The 25,307-nt window shown below is 46.5% G+C and overlaps 2 protein-coding genes across 13 annotated transcripts in view; one reads left to right on the forward strand and one right to left on the reverse strand.

Annotated features, from left to right (window-relative positions):
• The window catches only part of BTBD10 (BTB domain containing 10), a 53,087-nt gene extending 43,916 nt beyond the window's left edge, over window positions 1–9,171 (forward strand). For 8 of the 9 annotated variants that reach the window (XM_073578341.1, XM_073578336.1, XM_073578335.1 and 5 more), the window contains 5 exons: window positions 907–1,009; window positions 5,186–5,306; window positions 5,565–5,762; window positions 6,476–6,586; window positions 8,071–9,171. In XM_073578341.1, coding sequence (XP_073434442.1) covers window positions 907–1,009; window positions 5,186–5,306; window positions 5,565–5,762; window positions 6,476–6,586; window positions 8,071–8,381 — 844 coding nt within the window. In that variant the 3' untranslated portion in view covers window positions 8,382–9,171. The remainder of the gene's footprint in view (window positions 1–906; window positions 1,010–5,185; window positions 5,307–5,564; window positions 5,763–6,475; window positions 6,587–8,070) is intronic. The other variant, XM_073578337.1, reaches the window with a different exon arrangement.
• Window positions 9,172–13,389: 4,218 nt separating this feature from the next.
• Window positions 13,390–25,307, reverse strand: part of BMAL1 (basic helix-loop-helix ARNT like 1) — a 75,942-nt gene continuing 64,024 nt past the window's right edge. For all 4 annotated transcript variants that reach the window (XM_073578346.1, XM_073578345.1, XM_073578348.1 and 1 more), the window contains one exon: window positions 13,390–13,960. In XM_073578346.1, the coding sequence (XP_073434447.1) occupies window positions 13,800–13,960 (161 nt within the window). In that variant the 3' untranslated portion in view covers window positions 13,390–13,799. The remainder of the gene's footprint in view (window positions 13,961–25,307) is intronic.

The raw sequence follows: 25,307 nt of genomic DNA on the forward strand, positions 1-25,307 counted from the left end.
ATATCGCTTAAGCGTCACCGATTTTGTGACGCAGCAGCGATATTGCTAGCGATATCGCTATGTGTGATACTTCTGACCGGCTCCCCCGCTGGTTATCGCTGATCGTGCGAGAACGTCCTGGGCCGTTACTCGGCCGCTTCCTGCTGGCGCCGACGAGCGACACGCGGGCGGGAGGACATCTTCATCGCCGCGTCTGACAGGTAAGTAACGACCGCCGACCGCTGCTGCATCGCTGGTGAGATCTGCCTGTTTGGCAGCTCACTAACGACCACTTAGCGATGCACCAGCGATCCTGACCGGGTCGTATCGGGATCGCTGGTGCATCGCTAAATGTGACAGTACCCTTACTCCCTTCGAACCTTTTCTTCTTGCCATCCTACTTGTAGTGAGAGAAGGATGAAATGGTCACATGACCGCAGGGTCAGGCTACACATGGCTCTGCGCAGGAGCTGTGTATATATATATAAAAAAAAAAAAAAAAAAATCTGCCACCTGTAGAGTTGCTTCTGTGAAGGTACTGTCACACTTAGCGATGTACCAGCGATCCCGACCAGCAATATGACGCGGTCAGGATCGCTGGTACATCGCTAAGTGGTCGCTAGTGAGCTGCCACACAGGCAGATCTCCCCAGTGACATAGCAGCGGTCGGGGGTCGCTACTTACCGGTCAGACGAGGCGATCCTGACGTCCTCCCGCCCGCTTCCACGCGAATCGGTCCAGGACGTTCGCGCGCGATCAGCGATAACCAGCGGGGGAGCCGGTCGGAGGTAAGTATCAGACATAGCGATATCGCTATAAAGTCACAAAAACCAGTGACGTTATAGCGATATTGCTAGCGATATCGCTTAGTGTGACAGGCCCTTGACTCGTCTCCTCTTTCTCACTCGTGCCAATCTCATTGTGCAGGATGTTTGGATCTGGCAGAGAACATAATTTCACGCGTCCTAATGACAAGGGAGAGTTTGACGTGGCAGAGGGAATCAGCTCCACTGTGTTTCGGGCCATTTTGGTGAGAAATCGTGCTGCCTGCTGACATATTTGTTGCTTTTCTCTTACCTGATGTTCTCATGTCTTTGCTCTGAGGTTTTTCTATGTGTCTGTCACTCTGTCCTGCAGTTTTACTTCATGTTTTATGCTCTCTTTGGTGGCCTAGTATCTTCCTTTTTCTCTGCATATTTCTTCTGTCTTATTTCCTCTTGTAACTTTCTGTGCTCATTTCTGCTCGTTATGAAAAATGTTCTTAGATTCCAGAAGCTGTGGTACCAATGAATTATTCTCTTTAGAGAGGACCTTGAATCATGTATTTCCCATAAGATGACAACATTTCTGGGGGTTATTTGCATTGTTTCTCTAATATTCCTCCTGGAAATGTGTAGAGACAACTGTATAGGATATTGACATTTTCCTGGTTGAACCATTGTACCCTGATGGTGACACTGCTTAAAGGGAACCTGTCAGCAGGATTGTGAACAGTAACCTACAGACAGTGTCAGGTGACGTCAGCGCCGTTATAGTGATTACAATGATACCTTAGTTGATGAAATCTGTCTTGTGGTTGTTTAATCTTTATTCTCAGTTTTGAGTTAATGATATTCTCGTGCTCCTGGGTGGCCTATGGGGGGTCTTCATGTGGGGCTCTAATTGTGTATTCATCAGTTTGGACAGGTCACTGATCCCTCCCTGACATGCCCCCATTTTACAAAGTGACTATTGGAAAAAAAAAATAACCACCTGCAGGCAGGCGCTGCTATGCTGCAGCATGATCGCATTTATGTGTATTTAATCTTTTTATTTGATGGTATACTTAAATTCATAAAAAAAATCAGTCTCAAAACAGCCACAGCCGTGCTTGTGCAGTTGCAGCTATTGGCGATCCGATAGATGCTGCTGCGCATTATCTTGGAGGAGACAATTTTTTCTTCTTTTTTTTTTTACTTTTTCTTTAGCAAGATGGCGCCACTGGCGCATGCACAGTAGCATCTATGGGATTGCCAATAGCGGCTACTGCAGCAGCACGGCTGGTGCCATTTTCAGACTTTTCAGGTTTTTTTTTTTTTTTTCCCCCTCTTTAAATATATAATATTCATTATGTAAAAATAGGGGGTAGGTCAGAGATCAGTGACCTGTCGGAAGTCGTCAGTATGAATATCTAAGCAGATCACCACATGAACCCCCCCCCCCCCCCCCCCCCGCAGGCCGCCCAGGAGCACGAACATATCATCAGCTGAAAATAAAGATTAAACAACAACCACAAGACGGATTTCATCACCAGGTATCATTGTAATCAGTATAACGGTGCCGACCTGACACTGTCCGTAGGTCACTGTGCACAATCCTGCTGACAGGTTCCCTTTAATTAGCTCTGACACTGACAATGCAGGTACACACAGCTGAGAAGAGGATTCACCACCTTGTCATTTAATCATGCATTTCCAGGAGGATTAACAGAGTGGCTGCACAATGCAGAGGTATAAAAAAAGATGCTGATGAATTGCTATTACATTGGGAAGGTACAAGTATTTAATAAATCGGATCTGCCAGAGTGGCGGCAGCTTCCCTTTTAATGCTTTTTGACTTGTGGGGTAAAGAGGGTGACCGGATGGGTTTATTAGGGCTTCCATTACTTTGTGGTTAGAGAGGGTCGTAGAGTAGGGGTGAGTGACCTCATGGAAATGCCTGAGAGAGGGATGCAGAGTAGGGGTGAGTGACATCCTGGAAGTGCCTGATAGAGGGGTGCAGAGTAGGGGTGAGTTACCTCCTGGAAGTGCCTGAGTGGTGCAGAGTAGGGGTGAGTGACCTCATGTGGCTGATAGAGGGGCCAGGGTTTATCTGCAACCTCTGTCATTATTTATGTGTAGCCTAGGTGGGGAGTGCTGGTGATGGAGATGAATGGAATAAACTGAAGAACAAGATGGTGAGGGAAGAGCCATTATATAAGATGTATGAAAGTTTTAGTTCTGGCAACAGATTGGAGCAGGCAGATGACACACGACCCATTGGTCTGCCGTGTAATGGAAGCGCAGAGCTGTCCAACACGTTGTTCCTTCCCTATTAGAAAATGGAAAGATCCTATAGCAATGTTCAACTATTTAGATGGTCCATACGAGGACCTCAGTGGTAGCTCTGATGTGACACGGCCTCTCCTGCTAACCGTTCCCGAGAGTTGCATCTTGGGGCAGAGGTGGATTACACCGAGACGTACAGCTGCAATCCTCATTCTTCATAACAAACCCTGCAGCTATTCCCATCTCTCACATCACGAGAGTCTATTTTGGGGTTTATTATTGGGCTGCACCATGTACTTCTACTTGCTGAAGTATGTTGCGGTGCACTTAAAACCATATGAGATTTTTGGAGAGTGGATTACTACGCTGTGGCGGAGCAGCTGTTTATATCATCTCAGCACTTAAGACTTTACATTCCAGACTGAGACGTCGATTCATCATCTCCTGTGATGCCGCTGTCTCAGCTGCAGTGTAGATGTGCTCTAGCAGATGATCAATACCAGGCTGCGGCAGCTTCATCCCCGCATTATTAAGTGGTCTGTATTCTGGTCCTCTCCATAGCTGCATTGTGCTCACATTGGGGAGGGGGCCCTTGTTTTAAACTTTCCAAAGTTCAGATAATATGGGATTCTCTATAGGATCAGTGTAAACAGTTGGTGCTGGCCATTAAACTGAATACTGTGGGGATCTTGCACACTCTTTCACTTTAGTTTTAATTTTTTTTTTCTTTCCACACCAAAATTGTCACCTACCAGTTAATTGGCGATATCAGCATTAGAAAAGTCCAAAAAATAAATTGATTCAAATCAAGACACAAAAATCAATTAGTGTGAATACGAACATGAAGCTGTCGTCCAATACACACCACAAGAACCATAAGAGTAATTGAGTTAGTTTAAAAAGTAATTTTTTATTAATACATATTAAAATGAACCAATTTAAGTCATGTACAAGATGCCTCAAAAGATAGGGAAATGCTACCAAAGCACAAAAAATAATGTAGACACTGCAAATAGACCCAAATGTAGACCAAGCAATATAATTCAATGGTACCCACTGTAGAAATTAATTTAAGATATAAATAAAGGCTTTTTCCATGACACTATGTATAGTAATGGAGAAAGGTGCCAGTGCCTTAATCCAAAGTCCCATATAACTGCCTATCAATTAATCCCATATAAAAATCGTAGATGTAGAGCATATTGCACATTTGCCTATATTTGTGTCGGGTCCACAGATTTCCAAAGGTGTCCAGTAAAGTGCTTCTGATTCTTTATTAGTGCGCACGCACGGGAGGTACTATGTCCTGGAAGTATTTTGCTGTGTGCTGGAACATAGTTCACCGGCGCATGCGCACTAATGCGCGGGACCTGTACACGAACAACCCATTCACAGAACGGAATGCGTACAGCACGCCGATTTGGGGTGGAGAGAGGGACCAGAACCAACGCCCATCAAACCGGACCGAGGATATTACCATACCATGCGGGAGCAATAGAAAAGGTTTTTATGGGGGGGGGGGAGTCAGGGGGTTTCACAAGTAGTTGGGGAATGTGTAGCTCACATTCTAGTAAATGATATTTTTAGTTGATAGGCCAAACAACTGGTGATAGGTTCCCTTTAGTTAGAGTGATCAATGAGTGGAACAAGCTGCCACTAGAGGTGGTGAGTTCTCCTTCAATAGAAGTCTTCATAGAGAGGCTGGACAGACATCTGTCTGGGATGATTTAGCAAATCCTGCTTTGAGCAGGGGGTTGGACCAGATGACCCAGGAGGTCCCTTCCAACACTACGATTCTATGCAATCTGTTATGGAGCTTTCTAAAAAATATGTAAAAGGAAAGGAACGGTAATTGCTGAGACAAGGCAGTAAAGTGCTTTACATGGGAGAAATGGGGACCAGTGCCCATATATAGAAGCCAGACGAAGATTTCCCCTTCCAGTTATGGGTTGTGCTAATGCCGGCATCCAGCTTCTGCTTATAACCGAGCCATGACTGCTGGGACAGATCACATTACAGATCAGGACTTGACTTTAATTGGACTATGGTATTTTTGGTGGTGCATCATTTTTTTGCCATTTAAAAAAAAAAAATTGCTGTGAGCCTCTCGGTGCACGTGTGAAGAGTTTTTTTGAGATTTTTTTTGTTAATTGATTTTTTTTTTTAAATTATTTTATAAGGATTACTACAAGACCGGGATAATTCGCTGTCCAGATGGAATATCTATCCCTGAGCTAAGAGAAGCGTGTGACTATCTATGTATCTCATTTGAATATAGCACTATCAAATGCAGAGACCTCAGTAAGTATCTGGTAGAAACTTCTCTGCGTCTGTCCAGCTCTTTCCATTTCACACTTTTCTCTTGTGTGGCAGCACAGCTAAATGATGCAGTCACCATCCATGTGTCTTCTTTCTCCTTTGGTATTCCCTTTCTGTGTCTTGAACCTTTTTTTTTATTGCAGTGTAACTTCCTGTGCCTTCTTGTTACTTACTGCCTATTTCTTGGAAGAGCAGATGTTTCAGATGCATTAATTTCTTACCGTCACGTGCATATTTCAGGTGCGCTAATGCATGAACTGTCCAACGATGGAGCCCGGAGACAGTTTGAGTTTTACTTGGAGGAGATGATCCTGCCCTTGATGGTTGCCAGCGCTCAGAGTGGGGAGCGTGAATGTCATATAGTGGTGCTAACTGATGACGATGTAGTGGACTGGGATGAAGAGTACCCGCCACAGATGGGAGAAGAATATTCGCAAAGTAAGATATGGTCTTATTTTTGACGTTTAGCAGGTTTAGGTCCGTTATCAAGGACTTTTTGTTAGCATTCTGGAGTAAACGTGCATGAAATGTTGAAAGTTTTTGCCTGTCTTGAAGTTGTTGCAGGCACTGATCGAGGACCCCAGCCATTGATCTGTACAATTCTATTACTGAGATTTGGATTTTTTTTCCCCCCTGTTTTCTAGTACATGACATGGTAAAACCAGTGGTGTCATTCAAAAGTACAACTCGTCCTGCAAAAAACAAGCCCTCACATGGCCGTATTGACTGAAAAATAAAAAAGTTATGGCTCTGGGAAGGAGGGGAGCAAAAACAGAAATGAAAAAGGGCAGGGTTTTGAAGGGGTTAATGAGAAATAAATGAATTTTTTTGAATTTACCAAATTGCTTCAATGAAGCAAAGAGTGAAAAACGTACAGGGGTCTGAATCCTTTCCATACCCACTGTAAAGCAGAGCTCATAAGTGCTTGGTGTAATCACAACATCTCTCAAGATGAAATAAGTTTTGGAAATATCTAAGCAATGGAAATTTTTTTTTTTTTTTTTTATGAGGTAAAGAAAGTAGCAGTTTCCCGGAAGACAGTCTTTGATGTACGACATTGTTATATTTCCCAATGCATTTTATAAGGAGAGTTCTCCGGTAAAGCAGAATAAAGAAATGGGTTTTTATGATTTTATTTTTTTTTTCTTCAGTTATTTACAGCACAAAGTTGTACAGGTTCTTTAAATATATTGAAAACAGAGATGTAGCGAAGTCCGTACTGAAGGAGAGAGGCCTTAAAAAGATCCGGCTAGGTATTGAAGGTGAGCACCCCCCCCCATCTGTATTTATAATGTGGGCTGTTAAATGAGTTTTCTTATATTTCACTTATGAAATTCTATGGGCTCAAGAGTGGAAGGGTTTTTAATCCTATTGTGTATTGCTCTCTGCCTATGTTATTAGCCACCTTGCAGTCTGAGTGGCCGGTTACCAAGGCAAAGAGCATGCATCGCTTGTGAACTATACGCAAATCTGCATTTGCTAGCGGCATGGGAGAGCGCTCAGTTTGGAGCATGCTGCTAGTCCGAACTGTCAGTCTTCAAGTCTTCAGGAGAAGTACCGCCTCTGGCAAATGAGGCAAAGGAGCAGTGCTCTCCTGAAAGATGGAACAAAACTATATTAACAGAGAAATTACCTAAAGCAACAAGTCCTTCCAAAGCTGCACATTGGCTATATTGAGACATGATCAGAGAGAGCATTCAATCCTTTTTTTTTTTTAAAGAGAACCTGTCAGCAGTCTTTTGCGATGTAAACTAGAGACAGGGCCATCTTAGTGCTGTAATATTGATTAAAATTATACCTGCGGTGAAGAAATCAGTTTTGTGGTTCTTGTGCGGTGTGTTTTTTAGTTTTACTGTAATCATGTTTTCATTAGTGATGAGCGAGTATACTTGCTCATCACTAGTCTTCATGCATCGAGTCGGGACTATGGGCAGTCTCTTTTCTTGGTGCTCTGGCCCCTCAGTCTGTCTCCAGTTTGAATGATGTGTCACTAGTCCGTCACTTACTTGCCAAATATTTTAAATATTGTGCCTGCACAGTACTTTGTATAAAAAAAGTGTCTCCCACAAAATGGCAGCAACGGTGTATGCGGTGCTGCAGCTAAAAGTCTGTACTAATTCTCAATCTGCTCATGCACTCATCTTGACTAGTGGGCCAGCGCAGGACAGGAGATCGTAAACATCGTGCTGGTCCTCTGGGCGGAGCATGCGCCGATTATACTATTTCTCAAACTTTCAGATGCAACAGCACATGCGCTGCCTCCATTTGGTGGGAGACCTAATGTTTTTTGGAGACACAGTACTTCACAGGGGTGATATGGAATATAGGAAGCAGGTTACTGACTGATCAGTGACCTGTTATTCATGGAGGGGCTAGAGCAACAAAAGAAGAGACTGCCCATAGTCCTAATGCATGAAGACGTGATTACAGAAAGACTTGAACCACATTACACAAGCTCTACAAAACGTATTTCTTCACCGCAGGTATCATAATCAGTATTGCAGCACTAATATGGCCCTGTCTCTAGTTTACATAGCAAAACCCTGACAGGCTCTCCAACAGATGAGACAAAATGTATATTGTTAAATTGTGAAGATAAATGTATACATTTCTATAGTCATTATAACATGTATTTAGTTTATGCCTCACTGATCAGTTCTAAGAAAGGCCAAGTCAATTTGTGCCTCCATAGCTTGCGGTCATCGATGAGACACCAGCAACATCTTACCTAGTTTCTCACTTCTAGGTTACCCAACATATAAAGAAAAAGTCAAGAAGAGGCCAGGTGGGCGACCAGAGGTGATCTACAACTACGTGCAGCGGCCCTTCATCAGGATGTCCTGGGAGAAGGAAGAGGGGAAAAGCAGACATGTGGACTTCCAGTGTGTAAAAAGCAAATCCATCACAAACCTGGCTGCAGCCGCCGCAGACATCCCACAGGACCAACTGGTAGTTATGCATCCAACGCCTCAAGTAGATGAGCTCGATATCTTACCTAATCACCCCACCCCAGGCAACAATGACACAGAACCAGATGGGCAGAACTCCACCTTATAATACAGGCTTCATTGCACCTTTTCACTGCACCTGTAAAGTCTGACAGCCAGAGGCAATGTGTAATTGGCCGTTTCAGGAGGTGAATCCCACCAGTCACTGGTGATCAGTTCTCTTTCTTTTTCCTCTACAATTCAGTGTAAACGAAAAAGGAGGGCAAAACGGCAATATGGCATCAATTCCACATGTGGGATGTGTACTACACCAATTAACTGTTTTGGTTGTGCAGTGTGGACTTTTTTTTTTTTTTTTTTCTTTTAAAGACCAAAGGAACGAGCAGAGGTTCCCGCTGTCTTGTGCTGTTGGCTGTCTCTTCACTTCTTCCCCTCACACTGTAAGGATCCCTTATCTGCTACGCAGTAGAAGTTGGGAGATATCACAGGGTCCCCTCTCCATTAAGTACACCCAGTCTTTTGTAGTGGCACTTTATGGATGGTTTCAGATGGTGTTTGTAAAGTTATTATAGTATATTAGCACTAACTTAAAAAAAGTGCATCTATATAGAAAAATAGTTGGATATATAGCGAGCTTATGAATCCCCTTTAAATATAATCTCTGAGCACAAGCGGGGTCGTCTCTCTTCCAGCGCTGGAGAGCTTCACAGAGAAAATCCTCCCCTCGATAACAGAATATCATGAAACTGCAGTGTCCGGAGCAGCTGGGATGTCTGTCAGTGCGGCTTGAAGCAAATGATGCCTTACACCACAATCTTTGCTAGGCCAGGTTTACCAATAGAATTGTTTTACAATAAATGATTGTATGTTTTGCATTTAAATAAAATGTCATTATTTTATGTTGTCTGAGATGCTGTGGAATAGTCATCTAAGGCCAGAGAAGACCTCTGTCATCCTTACGTGTAAAGCTCATTTTAATCCCATAATAGATGCATTGTTTGCCTGTAAATTAATCAGTGATTACATTAGATTGCTGGGAAAAGCCTGTAAGGGCCCCGACAACGATATGAACTTGTCAGGATCACTGGTGAGCTGCCAAACAGACAGATCTCAGCTACGATCAGGACAGAGACACGCAGGTAACAAGCGATGCACATTGCTTAGTTACCCGCAGTGTACGTTAAGATGCTGGTGCAGGGAGCTGGTAACCAAGGTAAACATCGGGCTTCTAAGCACCGCGCTTAGAAACCCGACGTTTTCCTTGGTTACCAGCGCGCTGGTATCTTAACGTACACATCAGGTTTCTACACGCAGCGATGCGTGCTGGCCAGCAGGAGACCAACGATCAAAAAAATGTCCAGGCCATTCGAGCACAATCAGCGATACCTAGCAGGTGAGATCACTGGTGCATCACGAAACTTGTGACTCGCTAGCGATCTCGCTGTGTGTAACTGGGGCTTAAGGCACGTCAGGTTGCATTCACACTGGAAGAATCTTGGAACCAGGATTCTTAAGAGCTTGTTTCATAATCTTCTGGTAAACAGAACCCTGATCACCCTATGAATTAGCAAAACACTTGTTTATAATGTGTGGTTCTTTTGTGCAGCACAAAGGATCATAGTTGTCGTAAGTGCATCGTCCCTTGTAACTATCACTCTGTCTGCTTGTGTAAATGATGCACACTAAGTAAAACAGGTATTTACCAACCAGTGGCACAATGCAATTGCCGATTGTTTTGCGCATCACTTAGGCTAGTTTCGCATTTGGAGGCGCAGTGGACGCTTGCCGTGAAGCTCTGCCTATTGGCGCATGCGACCTGTGTACCTTATCTTTAGCATTGGGTATGCAGGTCATGCGCAGGTATGCTTTTGCCGCCGCATGCATCCTTTTGATGGTGCCAGGTGACCTGCGCCAAACGCAACGTGTTGCATTTTGGTGCGATCGCAAAAGCATACCTGCGTACCCAATGCTAAAGATGGGGTACACAGGTCACATGCAGTGGCATGCGCCCATAGGCGGAGCTTCACGGCGTGCATCCACTGCACCTCCAAACGCAAATGTGAAACCAGCCTTACCCCAGACATTTACCAGTCTGTATATGTGTGTATATGTGTGTATGTATGTATATATATATATATATATATTGTGCCAATGTCTTGAAGGACCAAACCCTGAGAAACTGCAGCCCCGCGCCCCCCCCCCCTTGGAGACTCTTGTTTAGAAGAGCTGCCCCCTGGTGAGAAAGTTATGGCAGCAGTGTGCATCCATTTTAGTAAAAACAAACCCACCTTAACATCCAATCACCTTCCGCTGGAAATATGCACAGGGTTATTTGCAATGTAACAATAGCTGCAGATTGCACCCTGTCCAAAGAGTGACATTTTGGGCTTTTCCAGACTTGCAAATCAGCTTCTTGTTTTGCATTAACCCCTTCACCCCAGGACTTTTTCCATTTTTTTTTTTCCCTCCCCTTGCAAGAGCCTTAACTTTATTTTTCATCAATGAGGGCCTGTTTTTAGAGGGACGAGATGTACTTTTGAATGATACCATTGATTTTACCCATATACTTACTGTACTGGAAAACAAACCATTCCAAATGCAGTGACTGTGCAAAAAAAGTGCAATTCTACAATTTATCCTCTTCACTATATGGTAAAAACTGACCTGGCAACAGGATTCTTCAGATTAGTATGAGTACACAGATGTCAAACGTGTGTGTATAAATTATATAACAAAATTTTCAAGTGGTAACATTTCTGAAACTTGTATGAAGTGTTGCCATTTTCCAAGACCAGTAACGTTTACATTTCTTGGGATATGGCGCTATGTGAGCGCTCTTTTTGCACCCTGAACTGATTATATCTACCCCAAAATAATGTTTTGATTGCCTTTTGTTGCGGCAACTTTAATTCTTGCTTTTTATTAGTTTACTACATTTTGATCAGACATTTCTGAACGCAGAGATAACGAGCGATTTTAATGAGAAAAGGGGCTGATTTTAACTCTTTTATCCTTCACTTTACTGTATTAAAATTAGTCCCCTTAGCTCGGACAACTGCAGCTTCAAGTCACCTATGTATAGTGTCTCACCACTGGTATGTATAGCAAATATCAAGATGTAAGAACACTGGTCACGAGCCGGCGTTCACATAATTATGACAGGCATGGGGGTTTTCAGCAGACTTCCACTGTCATGACAGCCCATCGGCACCTGCCACCAAGTGACGGGTGCCAATTGAAGGGATCAATGACATGCTTCCTCTGTCTGTGTTAAATGCTGTGGTCAGTGATTGACAGCGGCATTTAACTGGTTAAGGCTAGTTTCACATTTTCGGACGGAGGAGCTGCGGAGGGCTGCAGACTTCCTCTAAAGCTCCGCCCACTGCCATACCTCCTCCAGTGGGCTCCGCCTACGGCCACATGGGGTACGCAGGCTGCATGCAGAAGTATCTTTAACATTGGGTACGCAGGTCGTGCGGAAGAATGCGGATGCGTTTTGACGATGCACCAAACAAATTCCAACATTATGCGTTCGGTGCAGGTCGCCACACCGTCAAAACGACACATGCGGAGGCTTCCGCATACTTCCGCACGACCTGCGTACCCCATGTTAAAGATAGGGTACGCAGGCTGCATGCAGAAGTATGTGGCAGTGAACGGAGCTTCACAGAGTAAGGCTACTTTCACACTAGCGGCCGACAATGCGTCGTTTTGGAGATAAAACGCATCCTGCAAAGTTGCCCGCAGGATGCGTTTTTTCTCCAGACTTACATTAGCGACGCATTGCGACATATGGGCACACGTCGCATCCGACGTGTGACAGATGTGTCGTGTTTTGGCGGCCGTGACGCACACCAACGTTACATGTAATGTTTTTTGGGCGTCGTCTCCGCCATTTTCGACCGTGCATGCGCGGCCGAAACTCCGCACCGGACCTTACAATGGGGCAGCGGATGTGTTGAAAAACTGCATCCGCTGCCCCCGTTGTGCACAACTTTCACAACGTTCGACGGTACATCGCCCTGACGCAGGGCGACGGCTGTCGCACAACGCTAGTGTGTAAGTAGCCTAAGTCTGCAGCCCTCCGCAGCTCCTCTTCGCAAATGTGAAACTAGCCTTAAGGGGGTTTTACACTAAGCGATATCGCTAGCAATATCGCTAAAACGTCACTGGTTTTGTGACGTTATAGCGATATTGCTAGCGATATCGCTATGTGTGATACTTACCTCCGACCGGCTCCCCCGCTGTCCATCGCTGATCGCGCGAGAATGTCCGGCTCCATTTCTCGTCGGGCGCTTCCTGCTGAGACTTCCTGCTGTGACGACGAGCGACGCTGGAGGCGGGCGGGAGGACGCCAGGATCGCTGTGTGTGAATGGTAAGTATCGTGCGCTGCGTCGCTGCTGAATCGCTGTGAGGTCTTTCTGTATGAAAGCTCACTAGCGATCATTTAGCGATGCACCAGCGATCCTGACCGGGTGGGATCGCTGGTCGGATCGCTGGTGCATCGCTAAATGTAAAAGGGCCTTAAGACCTGCAGCTGTGAGAGGCGCTTGATGGCTGATTAAATCTGAGTGATAACATTCATCGCCCCTTTAATTCCCAGAAAACTATTAAAGGTGAGGAGGGCTTATCTTCGATATTTATGGCATGCCTACAAGTGTATCATGGTAGAAGGTTGTCTCCATAGTGAATGCCTGAAGGTGAAGAGGTGGCACTGCATGCATAACTTTCCAGGGATTTGTGTTATTCCTAAAAATGAGCATGCACACTGCAAAAATGCCATAAATAGTCAGTTTGTTCGTTATTTGTCCCCGAATCTGATTTTGACATTCATGCCGAACGTATGATTGATTGGTTCCGAACATGTTCGGCAATTTTTACTCCCATTGAATGACGTTTGATCATATTCGGAACCGAATCCGAACAAACTTGATCATCTCTAGTCATGAGTATCACACACAGTTGTGGTACTGCTGCTCCAATTAGTCCATGAACTGTAGTACTAGGCACAGCCAGAACTATGGATGGCGCTGTTGTGAAGCACATTCCAGAATGTCCTGCAATCAGTTAGAACCTCTCTTTAAATACTCTGTGTTTAAACAAAAGTTTAGACATGTTATAGAACAATTAAACAATTTATTTAAAAAATATTTAACTATTACACTGTACCATGTATAGCAAAGGATTTACAATAAAACATCTTTTATACAAGTAAATATAAGAAATATCCATAGAGGGGAGCTCTGCAGTGTGTACATCATACATCTGAAATGATGTGATTTGCTGACAACAATTTTCAAAGAAAAACAATTTTCAAAATATACAATTGATGTGAAGCTTATACAGCACGAGCTGGATCACTGGAGCGGGATCTAACACAGTGGACAGTGAGCTGATATGGCTTGATGACATACAAGTGATCTTGGGGTCCGGTTTACCTCTTACTGCAAGTCACGGGCTGCAGTAGTTGAAGCCCCCATAAATGCACTTTGATGCAGTGAGAGGCAGGGGCATCTAGTCCTACTCTCATAATGGCCATGGTAAGTCACTGAAGTCTACCGGACCCCCGAGTCCTGCATCTGCCTCCAGGAGACTCATGATGACCGCCATGGCCGCTTCGTCATTGGAGGGACTGCTCGATCCATGGTCCGTTTCTATCATATCGATCGCCATTTGGGAGTTTTCACCTGCAGAGAGTTGAAAGAGGTAAAGAAAACTTTCTTACAAATTAGACTTTAGAGTCAAGTGTTAAAACATTCTTGCAGGGCAATCAATCACTATCGGAGGTTTGCCACCTAATCTGGAAGCAGCATACTTTTGTAGTGATAGACCCTGATTACAGCAATGTGTCGTTTAAATGGCTGCTTCTTTTTGTTTTGATAATCACTTATTGGTAAAGGACTGCGTAAACATGATGCCACGTAGTCCAACTCCACTCCCACCACGGATAGGTAGCTATCAGAGGTGGGAGCGGACTTATACAGCTCAGTGTTCAGCTACATCTACTGCAGAGAAAAATGATATGTCACATACTAGGCTACTTGTGACATATCACTGGAATCAGGAATATGGCCACTAATCTCATCAGCACCCATCACCTTCAGGCTGTGTGCACACGATGCAGATTTTCAGCGGATTTTACTGTGCAAAAACGTTGCATATCCGCATTGTGATGTATAGTAGCCTTAAAATCAATGAAAAAAAAACCCACTGCGGATTTTTTCCTGCGGTACAAAATCTGCAGCATGTTACTACTTTTGTGGGGTTTTCAATCTCCCCTGTCACCAAATCCGCAGGAAAAATGCAGGTCATTTGACCTGCGGATTTCTTCCATTTTGCGCGGAAAAATCCACAGGGCTAAAGTCCGTCTGCACTCAGCCTTAGATGCAAAAGTGAACAGTGCTGGAGAACCTCTTTAAAAACTAGTTGAATTTTTTTTTTTTTACTGAATACTGTAGTCTAGTATATTAAATGGACACTGTTATGTGAACATGGCTCAACGTGTGAATTGTACACTGGCTCACTGTATAGAAACATTAATTCATTGCTGCCTTCTAAACATCTATGTGCACATGGCTTAACATTTACTCTGTTTTAAGAGGTTGTCTGTTTTAATGTGTCAGGAGTGGCACTAATGTATACATATTTCAGGTTCTGTTCTTGTTAGTGCAGCCTTACTTGAGACGATTGTTAAAACGGCTGCTCATGGAGGGGCCTAAGACCAGCCCTGTCCATCAGGCGAGCCACAAGAGTATGTACACAAGGTTGCATTTACACTACATAATTTTTGCCGTGAAAGGGAGAATGTCAGCACAAGATGACTGGGTCACGCCAAGGGCCTGTGCTTGGTTTGAACAAACAGTTCAGTTCACATCTACTTCTTTACAGGTGCATCACACAAAATTACAATATCCTCAAAACGTTAAAGGGAACCCATCATAACCCCCCCCCCCAGGGCCTATTAAAGTAAAGCGCCACCAAGGCTGCATCTGTGAAGGTGGCTCTTCTATTTATTATCCCTAGGGATGCTGAAATAAAGACTTTTATAAATTGTCCACCATACCTCTATCGTGTCATGGAGGTATGTTTTCTCCCCCTGTCTCAACCGCCTCGCAGCCGTCCATCATCCCCTCTTGCCTCCATGCGCCGCCTCCTCTGTTCCTCGTTACGTGACCGGCGCCTGCGCGCTGCCTGGGAACTTACATCAGGTAATTTAAGGATATCGCGCCTGCTTGTAGCGGAGGCCCCAGATCCCTGCACCGGTGAACTATGTCCCGGAAGTATTTTGCTGTGTTCCGGGACATAGTTCACGGCGCATGAGCAGTAATGCTTTTTGGCTTTGCCCGCAGTTGGGCAAAGCATACTGTGCGTGCGCGAGGCAAGATTGCATTGCGCATGCGCTGACTATTGAGAACAACTACTCAAATTCCCAAAAATAATGCGGACAAGGATGGGGTGGAGGAAAGGAGACGAAAGACCGTCCATCGGACCGGACACAAGGCATTTAAATAGCCCGAAAAATTGAGGTGATAGATTTCCTTTAAAGGGAACCTGTCACACCCCCCCCCCCCCCAGGGCCTATTAATTTCAGTTCTTAAATACAAAAACTTAAACTCAGTCATTACAAACAGAGCGATCTGTTCCAAGTGTTTATTTCTGTTAATGTTGATTGTGGCTTACAGCCAATGAAAACCCAAAAGTCATCTCAAAGTATTCTAATTTACATCAGCTTTAAAAATGATTTTAAAATCTGAAGTGTTGGCCTACTGAAATGTATGTTCAGTAACTGCACTCAGTACTTGGTTGGGGCTCCTTTGGCATCAATTACTGCATCAATATGGCATGGCGGCGATCAGCCTACATTTCAGTAGGCCAACATTTCGGATTTTAAAATCATTTTTCAAGCTGGTATTATGAAGTATTCTAATTTACTGAGATAATGACTTTGTGGCATACAGCCAATGAAAACCCAGATCATTAACAGAAATAAACACGTGATATAGATCACTCTGTAATGACTATATAATATACGAGTCTCACTTTTTGCATTGAAGAACTGAAATAAATTAACTTTTTGAAGATATTCTAGTTTTGTGAGATGCATGTGTGTCTCTGCCCTTCTCTGGTGCCGATGCAGCTAGAGTTGTCAATCAAGGAAGAGAAGGTGGACAAGTTCTTGGTTTGAACAGTAAGTTTGTGCAAATACACCCTTTACGTTAGATGTTAGAAAGGGGTTAATGATCCGCCCATGTGACCTGGGCCTGTTTGACTATGGACAGATCATTACGTCATGGCGATCTCCCGCGATTGGGGGGGGGGGGGTGCGCGTGGAGCGACCACCGCCAGGTGTCAGCTGATTCTCTGACATCCAGCACTAGGTGCCAGGAGCGCTCCCAGTACTTAAACTCCCGAAATACTACGATCGAACAAGATTCCGGAGCAGGGCTGACAGCCCCTCTGCCTTTGCATCTGAGACCCTGTGGCGTGTCCCAATCATTGCCATGGTGACCCGTCATCATGACGACATCTGGGTCACCAGAAACTTGTTGATCATGCGCAGTGCATGATCAGCAAGTCTCCCTGTCAGTGCAGCACTGACAGCTTCTATGGCATGCAGATGGTGCTTCAGCTGCCTGCTATAGCAGCGATCAGCATGCAAAAAATGATTATATCATCATGGGACAAAAGTTAAAAAAAAAAAAGTTAGAAAAATAAGTTAATCGTAAACAATTCAAAAAAAATCTAAATTTTTATCACTGAATAAATATTTGAATGAAAAAATATCTAAATAAAAAGTACACATTTGGTATCCCTGCCTCCGCAACAACCCGACCTATTAAAACTGTCCCACTAGTTAACCCCTTTAGTGAACACTATAAAAAAGGCAAAAAAAAACCAAAAACAATGCTTTATCATACCGCCGAACAAAAAGTAGAGTAACACGTGATCAAAAAGATGGATATAAACATGGTGCTGCTGAAAACGTCATCTTGTCCAGCAAAAAACAAGCCGCCATATAGCTCCATTACCAGAAAAATAAAGTTACAGCTCTCAGAATAAAGCGATGAAATAATTTTATGTAATTTTTTTGTATAAAAGCGCTAAAACATAGATCTAAAAGAGGTATCGCTGTAAATCGTACTGACCCGAAGAATAAAACTGCCTTATCAATTTTACCACATGCGAAACGGTATAAATGCCCCCCTCCCTCACAAAAAAGAAATTCATGAATTGCTGGTTATTCATTCTGCCTCCAAAAAATCTGAATAGAAAGTGATCAAAAAATGTCATGTGCCTGAAAATGGTACCAATAATTATGTTAACTCGTCCTGCAAAAAACAAGACCTCACATGACTGTGGGCCAAAATATGGAAAAATTATAGCTCTCAAAATGTGGTGATGCAAAAACTATTTACTCTGTCGCCTAATTGGGGGACACAGAACCTTGGGTGTTATGCTGCTGTCCACTAGGAGGCGACACTATGCATAATCTGAAAAAGATTAACTTTGGCTCCTCCTCTGCAGTATACACCCCTGGACTGCGTCAGCCTTCTCCAGTTTTTGCTTAGTGTCGCAAGGAGGCACACCTTTTTTCTTCAGTTTTTTTCACGGAAATACAGATGAAGAAAAGTGGGTCTCCAGCGAGACTCCCGGCATGGCTCCCTCCTCGGTCCCCTATTAGGGGTACCCGGTTGAGGTCGAGGTGGTTTTTTTCCCCATGTCGCTCCCTCCCCAGTCCCTCGGGTCCTGGTTCGAGGTCGAGACCCCCCTCCTTCCCCAACCCCTTTAAGGGGTCTGGGTTGAGGCGAGGATGAAGACCCCCTGACGGTGACAGACGCACCCTCCCTAATCCCCCGCAGGGGGTATTAGGTTGAGACGCCTCAGGTAGGGTCGGAGATCAGGCAGCATTCCGCAGCTTCCAGGGACCCCAGGCCGGCTGAGGGATCCTGTGGGGGCCGGGGGAGGGTGCGGACTGGATGGCACAGCAGAAACAGGTCTTTTGCTGCGTCCCTGTCTCTGCAGCAGCAGCGGCTCCATAGCCCTTCAGGGGCCCCCCATACAAAAACCGCTACCCCCACCGCTATCCAGTCGACCGTTCTGGGGGGGTCTGGTACAAATCCGCCCCCCCCCCGGACTACCGCGCCGCTCTGGAGCCCTCCTGGGCATCAGGCTTCAAATTTAGACCGCGGCTTCGGCCTAGCTGAAGCCGCCGCCTTTTCCCCGCCCCCCGGATGACCAAAATGACACACTGGAGTGTCATAGAAGGGGCGGATTGAGGCAGAAAGGGGGCGTTTTTACACAGCCCAGCGCGCCCTTTTCAGCTCTCCGCCCCCTCCTCCCTCTCCTCAGAGCCCCGGTGGCCATTTTTTCTGGATGAGATCCAGGAGAGAAGCATCACAGCGGTCTCCGGGGGGCACAGAACTTGGATCTGTCGGCGCTGGACCTAGGGGCACACCGGTGGGGTAAGCTCACAGCTGGGTTCTCATTACTCAGCTGTGAATCTATACTTCCTATAAGGCTTTTCTGTGGGTTCCCTCTGCGTAGCCACCCCTGTACGATCCCTTATAGCCAGCCTCTGTGCACTATGCCGGGCTCAAGGAAGAGAACCAGGCAGGAATGTTTCTATGCATTCTGCACAGCCTGCAAAGCCACGCTCCCTAGTGGCAGCACGTATCCGCACTGCCGGGACTGCATCCAGAACTCTGGGTCAGAACCCCAGGGAGTCCCTACTGACGCTTCAGTGTCACAGGCCACGCCGGAATGGGCAACTCAGATGTCTCAGTCTATGTCACAGTCCATAGACAACCTAACTGCTACATTGCTGCAAGCTCTGCAGAGTCGGGCCCCGGCTATGGACGGTACACAGCAAACGGACAGCTTGTCTCAGGAACATGCTGCTTCCGACTCTCACAGACGTAAGCGGACTCACAGGTCTCGATCACCTGAGTCGCACTATAGCACAAGGTCGTCCCCCTCTAGGGAGAGACAGCGTCATTCCAGGTCTCCTGGGCAGTCCCCTCCCACAGACAGTGCAATTTACCACAGGGATCCCCCACCACAGAAGACCCCCGCCCCAGGTCGCCCTCCAGGGATCACCTTAGTGAGGCACAGGATTCGGAGGGCATCTGTGACTCCGACTCAGATAATGAAACGGTCAGGTCCGTGGTACCTTCTCCCCCTAGCAATACAGCGCTAGTTGACATAATTTCTTCTATTCATCGGGTGCTAAAAATTCCAGAGTCGCCCCCGGAAGTCCCAAAACATAGGATTTGCTTCGAAAGTGTTCAAAAACCACCTAAGGTCTTCCCTAATCACGATGAGTTTGAGAAAATACTTACCAAACAGTTTGCGCAGCCTGACAAAAAAATTCGCTAATCGCAAATATCTGGAAGCAAAGTACCCCTTCCCACAGGAAGACACCAAACAATGGGCAGATCCACCTGAAGTGGACCCTCCGGTTTCTAGGCTAGCAGCGCAGACTTTACTCTCTCTGCCGGATAGCTCAACCCTCAGGGACGCAGCAGACCGGCAAGTAGAACGCATGGCTCGTTCTATTTTCAAAGCGGCAGGCGCCTCTCTGGGCCCTGCGTTTGCTTCAGTTTGGGCAGCCAAGGCCATCCTAGCTTGGGCCAAAAGACTACAGGAGGGTCTTCAGGCTTCAAATCCTGAACTCTCAGACCAAGCAGTCCAGATGGCAGTGGTAGCAGACTACATGATTCATGCAGCCCTGGATTCCGCCAGAGGTGTAGCGGGAATAGCATCAAACGCCATCACGATCCGACGCATCCTCTGGCTGCGAGAATGGAAAGCGGATGCGGCCTCAAAGAAGTCCCTCACGCGACTTCCGTATTCTACTGGTAGACTTTTCGGCGAAAAGTTGGACACCATGATAGCCATTGCCACCGGGGGTAAGAGTACCTCTCTCCCTCAACTAAAACCGAAACGCACGTTTAAACGAAGAAACCAGACGCGATTCCGATCCTTTCGGAATTCCTCGGTCTGGTCCGTTTTGCGACCAGTGCAAAACCGCAACCGTTCTCCACGCAGAGACAACCCACGGACGCAGCAGCGACCGGACAGGGCTTGGCAGTCGAAAGCAGGCCAAGCGAAACCCAAGGGAGGAAAACCTCAGAACTTCACTTCATCATGACTCGAGACCTCCGGAAGACACCCCACCAGTAGGCGGCCGACTTTTACTCTTTCAGCAAGTCTGGCTGCCTATTACAGAAGACAGGTGGGTCAGGGAAATAGTGTCTTCCGGATACAAGATAGAGTTCACTTCCGTTCCACCGAACCGGTTCTTCCTTTCTGTTCCTCCAACACCACCAGAAAAGGCTCGTGTCTTCCACCAAGCGGTTTCCTTTCTCCTTCAATCAGGAGTTGTGGTGCCGGTTCCCGCGAACGAGAGATTCCGAGGATTCTACTCAAATTTGTTCGTAGTCCACAAGAAAGGAGGCGGCGTCCGACCCATACTGGACCTAAAACAGCTCAACAATTACGTACGGGTCCGTCATTTCCGCATGGAGTCCCTCCGGTCCATCATTGCATCCATGGAGCAGGGAGAATTCCTCGCCTCCATAGACATACAGGATGCGTATCTCCACATACCAATTGCTCCCGCCCACCAAAGGTTTCTCAGGTTCGCGGTCAACCAAAACCACTACCAGTTTGTCGCCCTTCCGTTCGGACTCGCCACGGCTCCAAGAACGTTCACCAAAGTCATGGCGGCCACCATGGACGTCCTGCACTCGAGGCATTCTAGTCGTCCCGTACCTGGACGACCTCGTCAAGTCTCCCACTTTCAAAGACGGCGAGGTCAGTGTCTCAATCACTCTAGACACTCTGAGTCGCCTGGGATGGCTAGTCAACCTACAGAAATCGTCGACCATCCCAACTCGGACTCTAACATTCCTGGGAATGGTATTCGACACCACCAGGGGCCTGGTGCTCCTTCCCAAGGACAAGACACTGGCCATCCGTCTGGGAGTTCGCACACTCCTTCGCAGTCCTCCTCGATCTCTCCGGTTTGCCATGAGAATCCTCGGCAGGATGGCAGCAGCAATAGAGGCAGTGCCATTTGCCCAGTTTCACCTCAGGGTCCTTCAACTAGCCATACTCAGATCTTGGGACAGGAACCCCTTCTCCCTCGACAGGGAGTTCAGGTTGACGTCATCAACCAGGAGGTCCCTGCATTGGTGGCTCAAACCAACCTCGCTTACACGAGGGAAGCCATTCCTCTCAGGACAATGGAAGATCCTGACTACCGATGCAAGCCTGACAGGCTGGGGGGCGGTGCACCTACATCACAGGGCAAGTGGTCACCGAGGGAAGTGACATTGCCCATCAATGTTCTAGAAATCAGGGCCATTCTCTTGGCACTGAGAGCCTTTCATCACTTGCTTGCAGCCTCGCACATACGGATACAGTCGGACAATACCACGGCTGTGGCATACGTGAATCACCAAGGCGGGACCCGCAGCGCCCAGGCGATGAGAGAAGTGGCTCATATCCTCCGCTGGGCGGAAGACACAAGGTCGGTACTTTCTGCGGTACACATTCCGGGTGTAGAAAACTGGGAAGCCGACTTCCTCAGCAGGCAAGGAATGGACTCGGGGGAGTGGTCTCTCCATCCCGAGATTTTTTACCAGATCTGTCAATGATGGGGAACCCCTGATGTGGACCTAATGGCATCCCATCTCAATACCAAGGTTCCCAATTTCATGGCCAGGACACACGACCCGCGGTCGCTCGGAGCGGATGCCCTGATCCAGGACTGGTCCCAGTTCCGACTCCTGTACATTTTTCCACCCCTCCCCCTAATCGCCAGGGTCGTGAGGAAGGTCAAGCAAGAGGGAGTTCCGACCATCCTCATCGCGCCAGACTGGCCCAGACGTACTTGGTACGCCGACATCGTCCAACTTACGGCAGACGCCCCCTGGCGTCTACCCGACCGCCTCGACCTTCTGTCTCAAGGTCCGTTCTTCCACCAGAATTCAGGGGCCCTCAATTTGACGGCATGGCCCTTGAAACCTGGATTCTAACCCAGGCAGGTTTTTCACCGGCAGTCATTGCAACTATGATCAGGGCAAGGAAGCCTGCCTCCACCAAGCTCTATTATCGTACCTGGAGAGCCTTCTTTTCTTGGTGCGAATCTCATGGACAAGTCCCACTCCCTTATTCCCTCCCGAAGGTACTAGGTTTTCTTCAATCGGGCCTAGATGCCAAGCTATCCTTAAGTTCGCTTAAGAGTCAGGTGTCGGCGCTTTCAGTCCTTTTTCAAAAGCGCATTGCTATTAAACCGCAAGTAAGGACTTTCATCCAGGGAGTTTCCCGATTGGTTCCTCCCTACAAACGTCCGATGGATACGTGGGACCTCAATCTGGTCCTGACAGCATTGCAAGCTCCACCCTTCGAACCTCTTAGAGGAGTTCCACTCTCCATTCTGTCTCAGAAAGTGGTTTTTCTAGTGGCTATCACCTAGTTACGCAGAGTGTCGGAATTGTCAGCACTTTCCTGCAGACGACCTTTCCTAGCCTTTCACCAGGACAAGGTGGTTCTCCGCACGGTACCATCCTTCCTTCCGAAGGTTGTGTCCAACTTTCACCTTAACGAAGAGATTTCACTGCCTTCCCTTTGCCCGGTTCCGGTCCATAGAGTGGAGAAGGCTCCGCATACGCTTGACCTAGTCAGGGCATTGCGGATTTACGTGTCCAGGACTGCACCTTTCCGGAAATCCGCTTCCCTCTTCATTCTTCCGGAAGGTAGTCGCAAGGGGTTGCCGGCTTCCAAGGCTACCCTTGCCAGGTGGATCAAGTCCACCATACATGAGGCCTACCGACTTAACAGTTCCCCTCTTCCGGCCGGTATCACGGCACACTCTACACGGGTAGTAGGGGCCTCCTGGGCCATTCGGCATCAGCACAACAAGTGTGCAAGGCGGCCACTTGGACTAGCCTACACACGTTTACGAAACACTACAGTGTTCATACCCAGTCCTCAGCGGATGCGAGCCTGGGTAGACTGGTTCTGCAGGCGGCAGTATCCCAAGTCTAGGGGACTGTCAGCACAATATTCGTCCACTGCTTCCCACCCAGGGACTGCTTTGGGACGTCCCAAGGTTGTGTCCCCCAATTAGGCGACAGAGTAAAGGAGATTTTTGTGTACTCACCGTAAAATCTCTTTCTCTTAGCCTTTAATTGGGGGACACAGCTCCCACCCTGTTGCCCTTACGGGCCATTGTTTCCTGTTGAGTTCTCATATTGTTCTTGAGCTCGTACATAGTAGCCTTCTTACAGGCATGGTTATGTTATTTGGTTACGTTCCTCCTTATGCTTTGACACAAAACTGGAGAAGGCTGACGCCGTCCAGGGGTGTATACTGCAGAGGAGGAGCCAAAGTTAATCTTTTTCAGATTATGCATAGTGTCGCCTTCTAGTGGACAGCAGCATAACACCCAAGGTTCTGTGTCCCCCAATTAAAGGCTAAGAGAAAGAGATTTTACGGTGAGTACACAAAAATCTCCTTTTTTGCAATAAAAAGCGTCTTTTAGTGTGACAGCTGCCAAACATGAAAACCCACTATAAGGCCTCTTTCACACATCCTGATATTTCCAGTACCGGAGAGGTCAGTGTGTGTAATTATCATCAGTACCACACAGACAGGCGCCAGGGAAGAAGCATTACAGTAAGCACTGTTCCCCGGCACCGGGTTCTGAACATGGCTCTCATCATTCTCCCCTGCCTTGCCAGCAATCTGGGTGAGCAGGGGAGAAAGATTAGTTACAGTTGTGGCCAAAAGTATTGACACCCCCTGCAATTGTCAGATAATACTCAGTTTCTTCCTGAAAATGATTGCAAACACATTATTTGGTATTATCCTCATTTAACTTGTCTTAATGAAAAAACACAAAAGAGAATGAAGCAAAAAGCAAAATATTGGCCCATTTTTGGAGTTTTGTGTGAAATGATCAGAAAAAAGTATTGTCACCCTCAGCCTAATACTTGGTTGCACAACCTTTAGCCAAAATAACTGTGACCAACCGCTTCCGGTAACCATCAATCAGTTTCTTACAATGCTCTGCTGGAATTTTAGACCATTCTTCTTTGGCAAACTACTCCAGGTCCCTGATATTTGAAGGGTGCCTTCTCCAAACTGCCATTTTTAGATCTCTCCACAGGTGTCCTATGGGATTCAGGTCTGGACTCATTGCTGGCCACCTTAGAAGTCTCCAGTACTTTCTCTCAAACCATTTTCTAGTGCTTTTTGAAGTGTGTTTTGGGTCATGGTCCTGCTGGAAGACCCATGACCTCTGAGGGAGACCCAGCTTTCTCACACTGGGCCCTACATTATGCTGCAAAAATTTGTTGGTAGTCCTCAGACTTCATTAATGCCATGCACACGGTCAAGCAGTCCAGTGCCAGAGGCAGCAAAGCAACCCCAAAACATCAGGGAACCTCCACCATGTTTTTTCTCTCCTGTAAACTCTAGGTTGATGCCTTTTCCCAAAAAGCTCTACTTTTGTCTCATCTGACCAGAGAACATTCTTCCAAAACGTTTTAGGCTTTTTCAGGTAAGTTTTGGCAAACTCCAGCCTGTCTTTTTTAAGTCTCGGGGTAAGAAGTGGGGTCTTCCTAGGTCTCTTACCATACAGTCCCTTTTCATTCAGATGCCAACAGATAGTATGGGTTGACACTGTTGTACCCTCGGACTGCAGGGCAGCTTGAACTTGTATGGATGTTAGTCGAGGTTCTTTATCCAACATCCGCACAATCTTGCGTTGAAATCTCTTGTCAATTTTTCTTTTCCGTCCACATCTAGAGAGGTTAGCCACAGTGCCATGGGCTTTAAACTTCTTGATGACACTGCGCACGGTAGACACAGGAACATTCTGCTCTTTGGAGATGGGCTTGTAGCCTTGAGATTGCTCATGCTTCCTCACAATTTGGTATCTCAAGTCCTCAGACAGTTCTTTGGTCTTCTTTCTTTTCTCCATGCTCAATGTGGTACACACAAGGACACAGGACAGAGGTTGAG

This window comes from Dendrobates tinctorius, unplaced genomic scaffold (assembly GCF_039654945.1).
Source record: "Dendrobates tinctorius isolate UK_male_01 unplaced genomic scaffold, ASM3965494v1 ptg000059l, whole genome shotgun sequence".
Classification (NCBI taxonomy): Eukaryota; Metazoa; Chordata; class Amphibia; order Anura; family Dendrobatidae; genus Dendrobates; species Dendrobates tinctorius.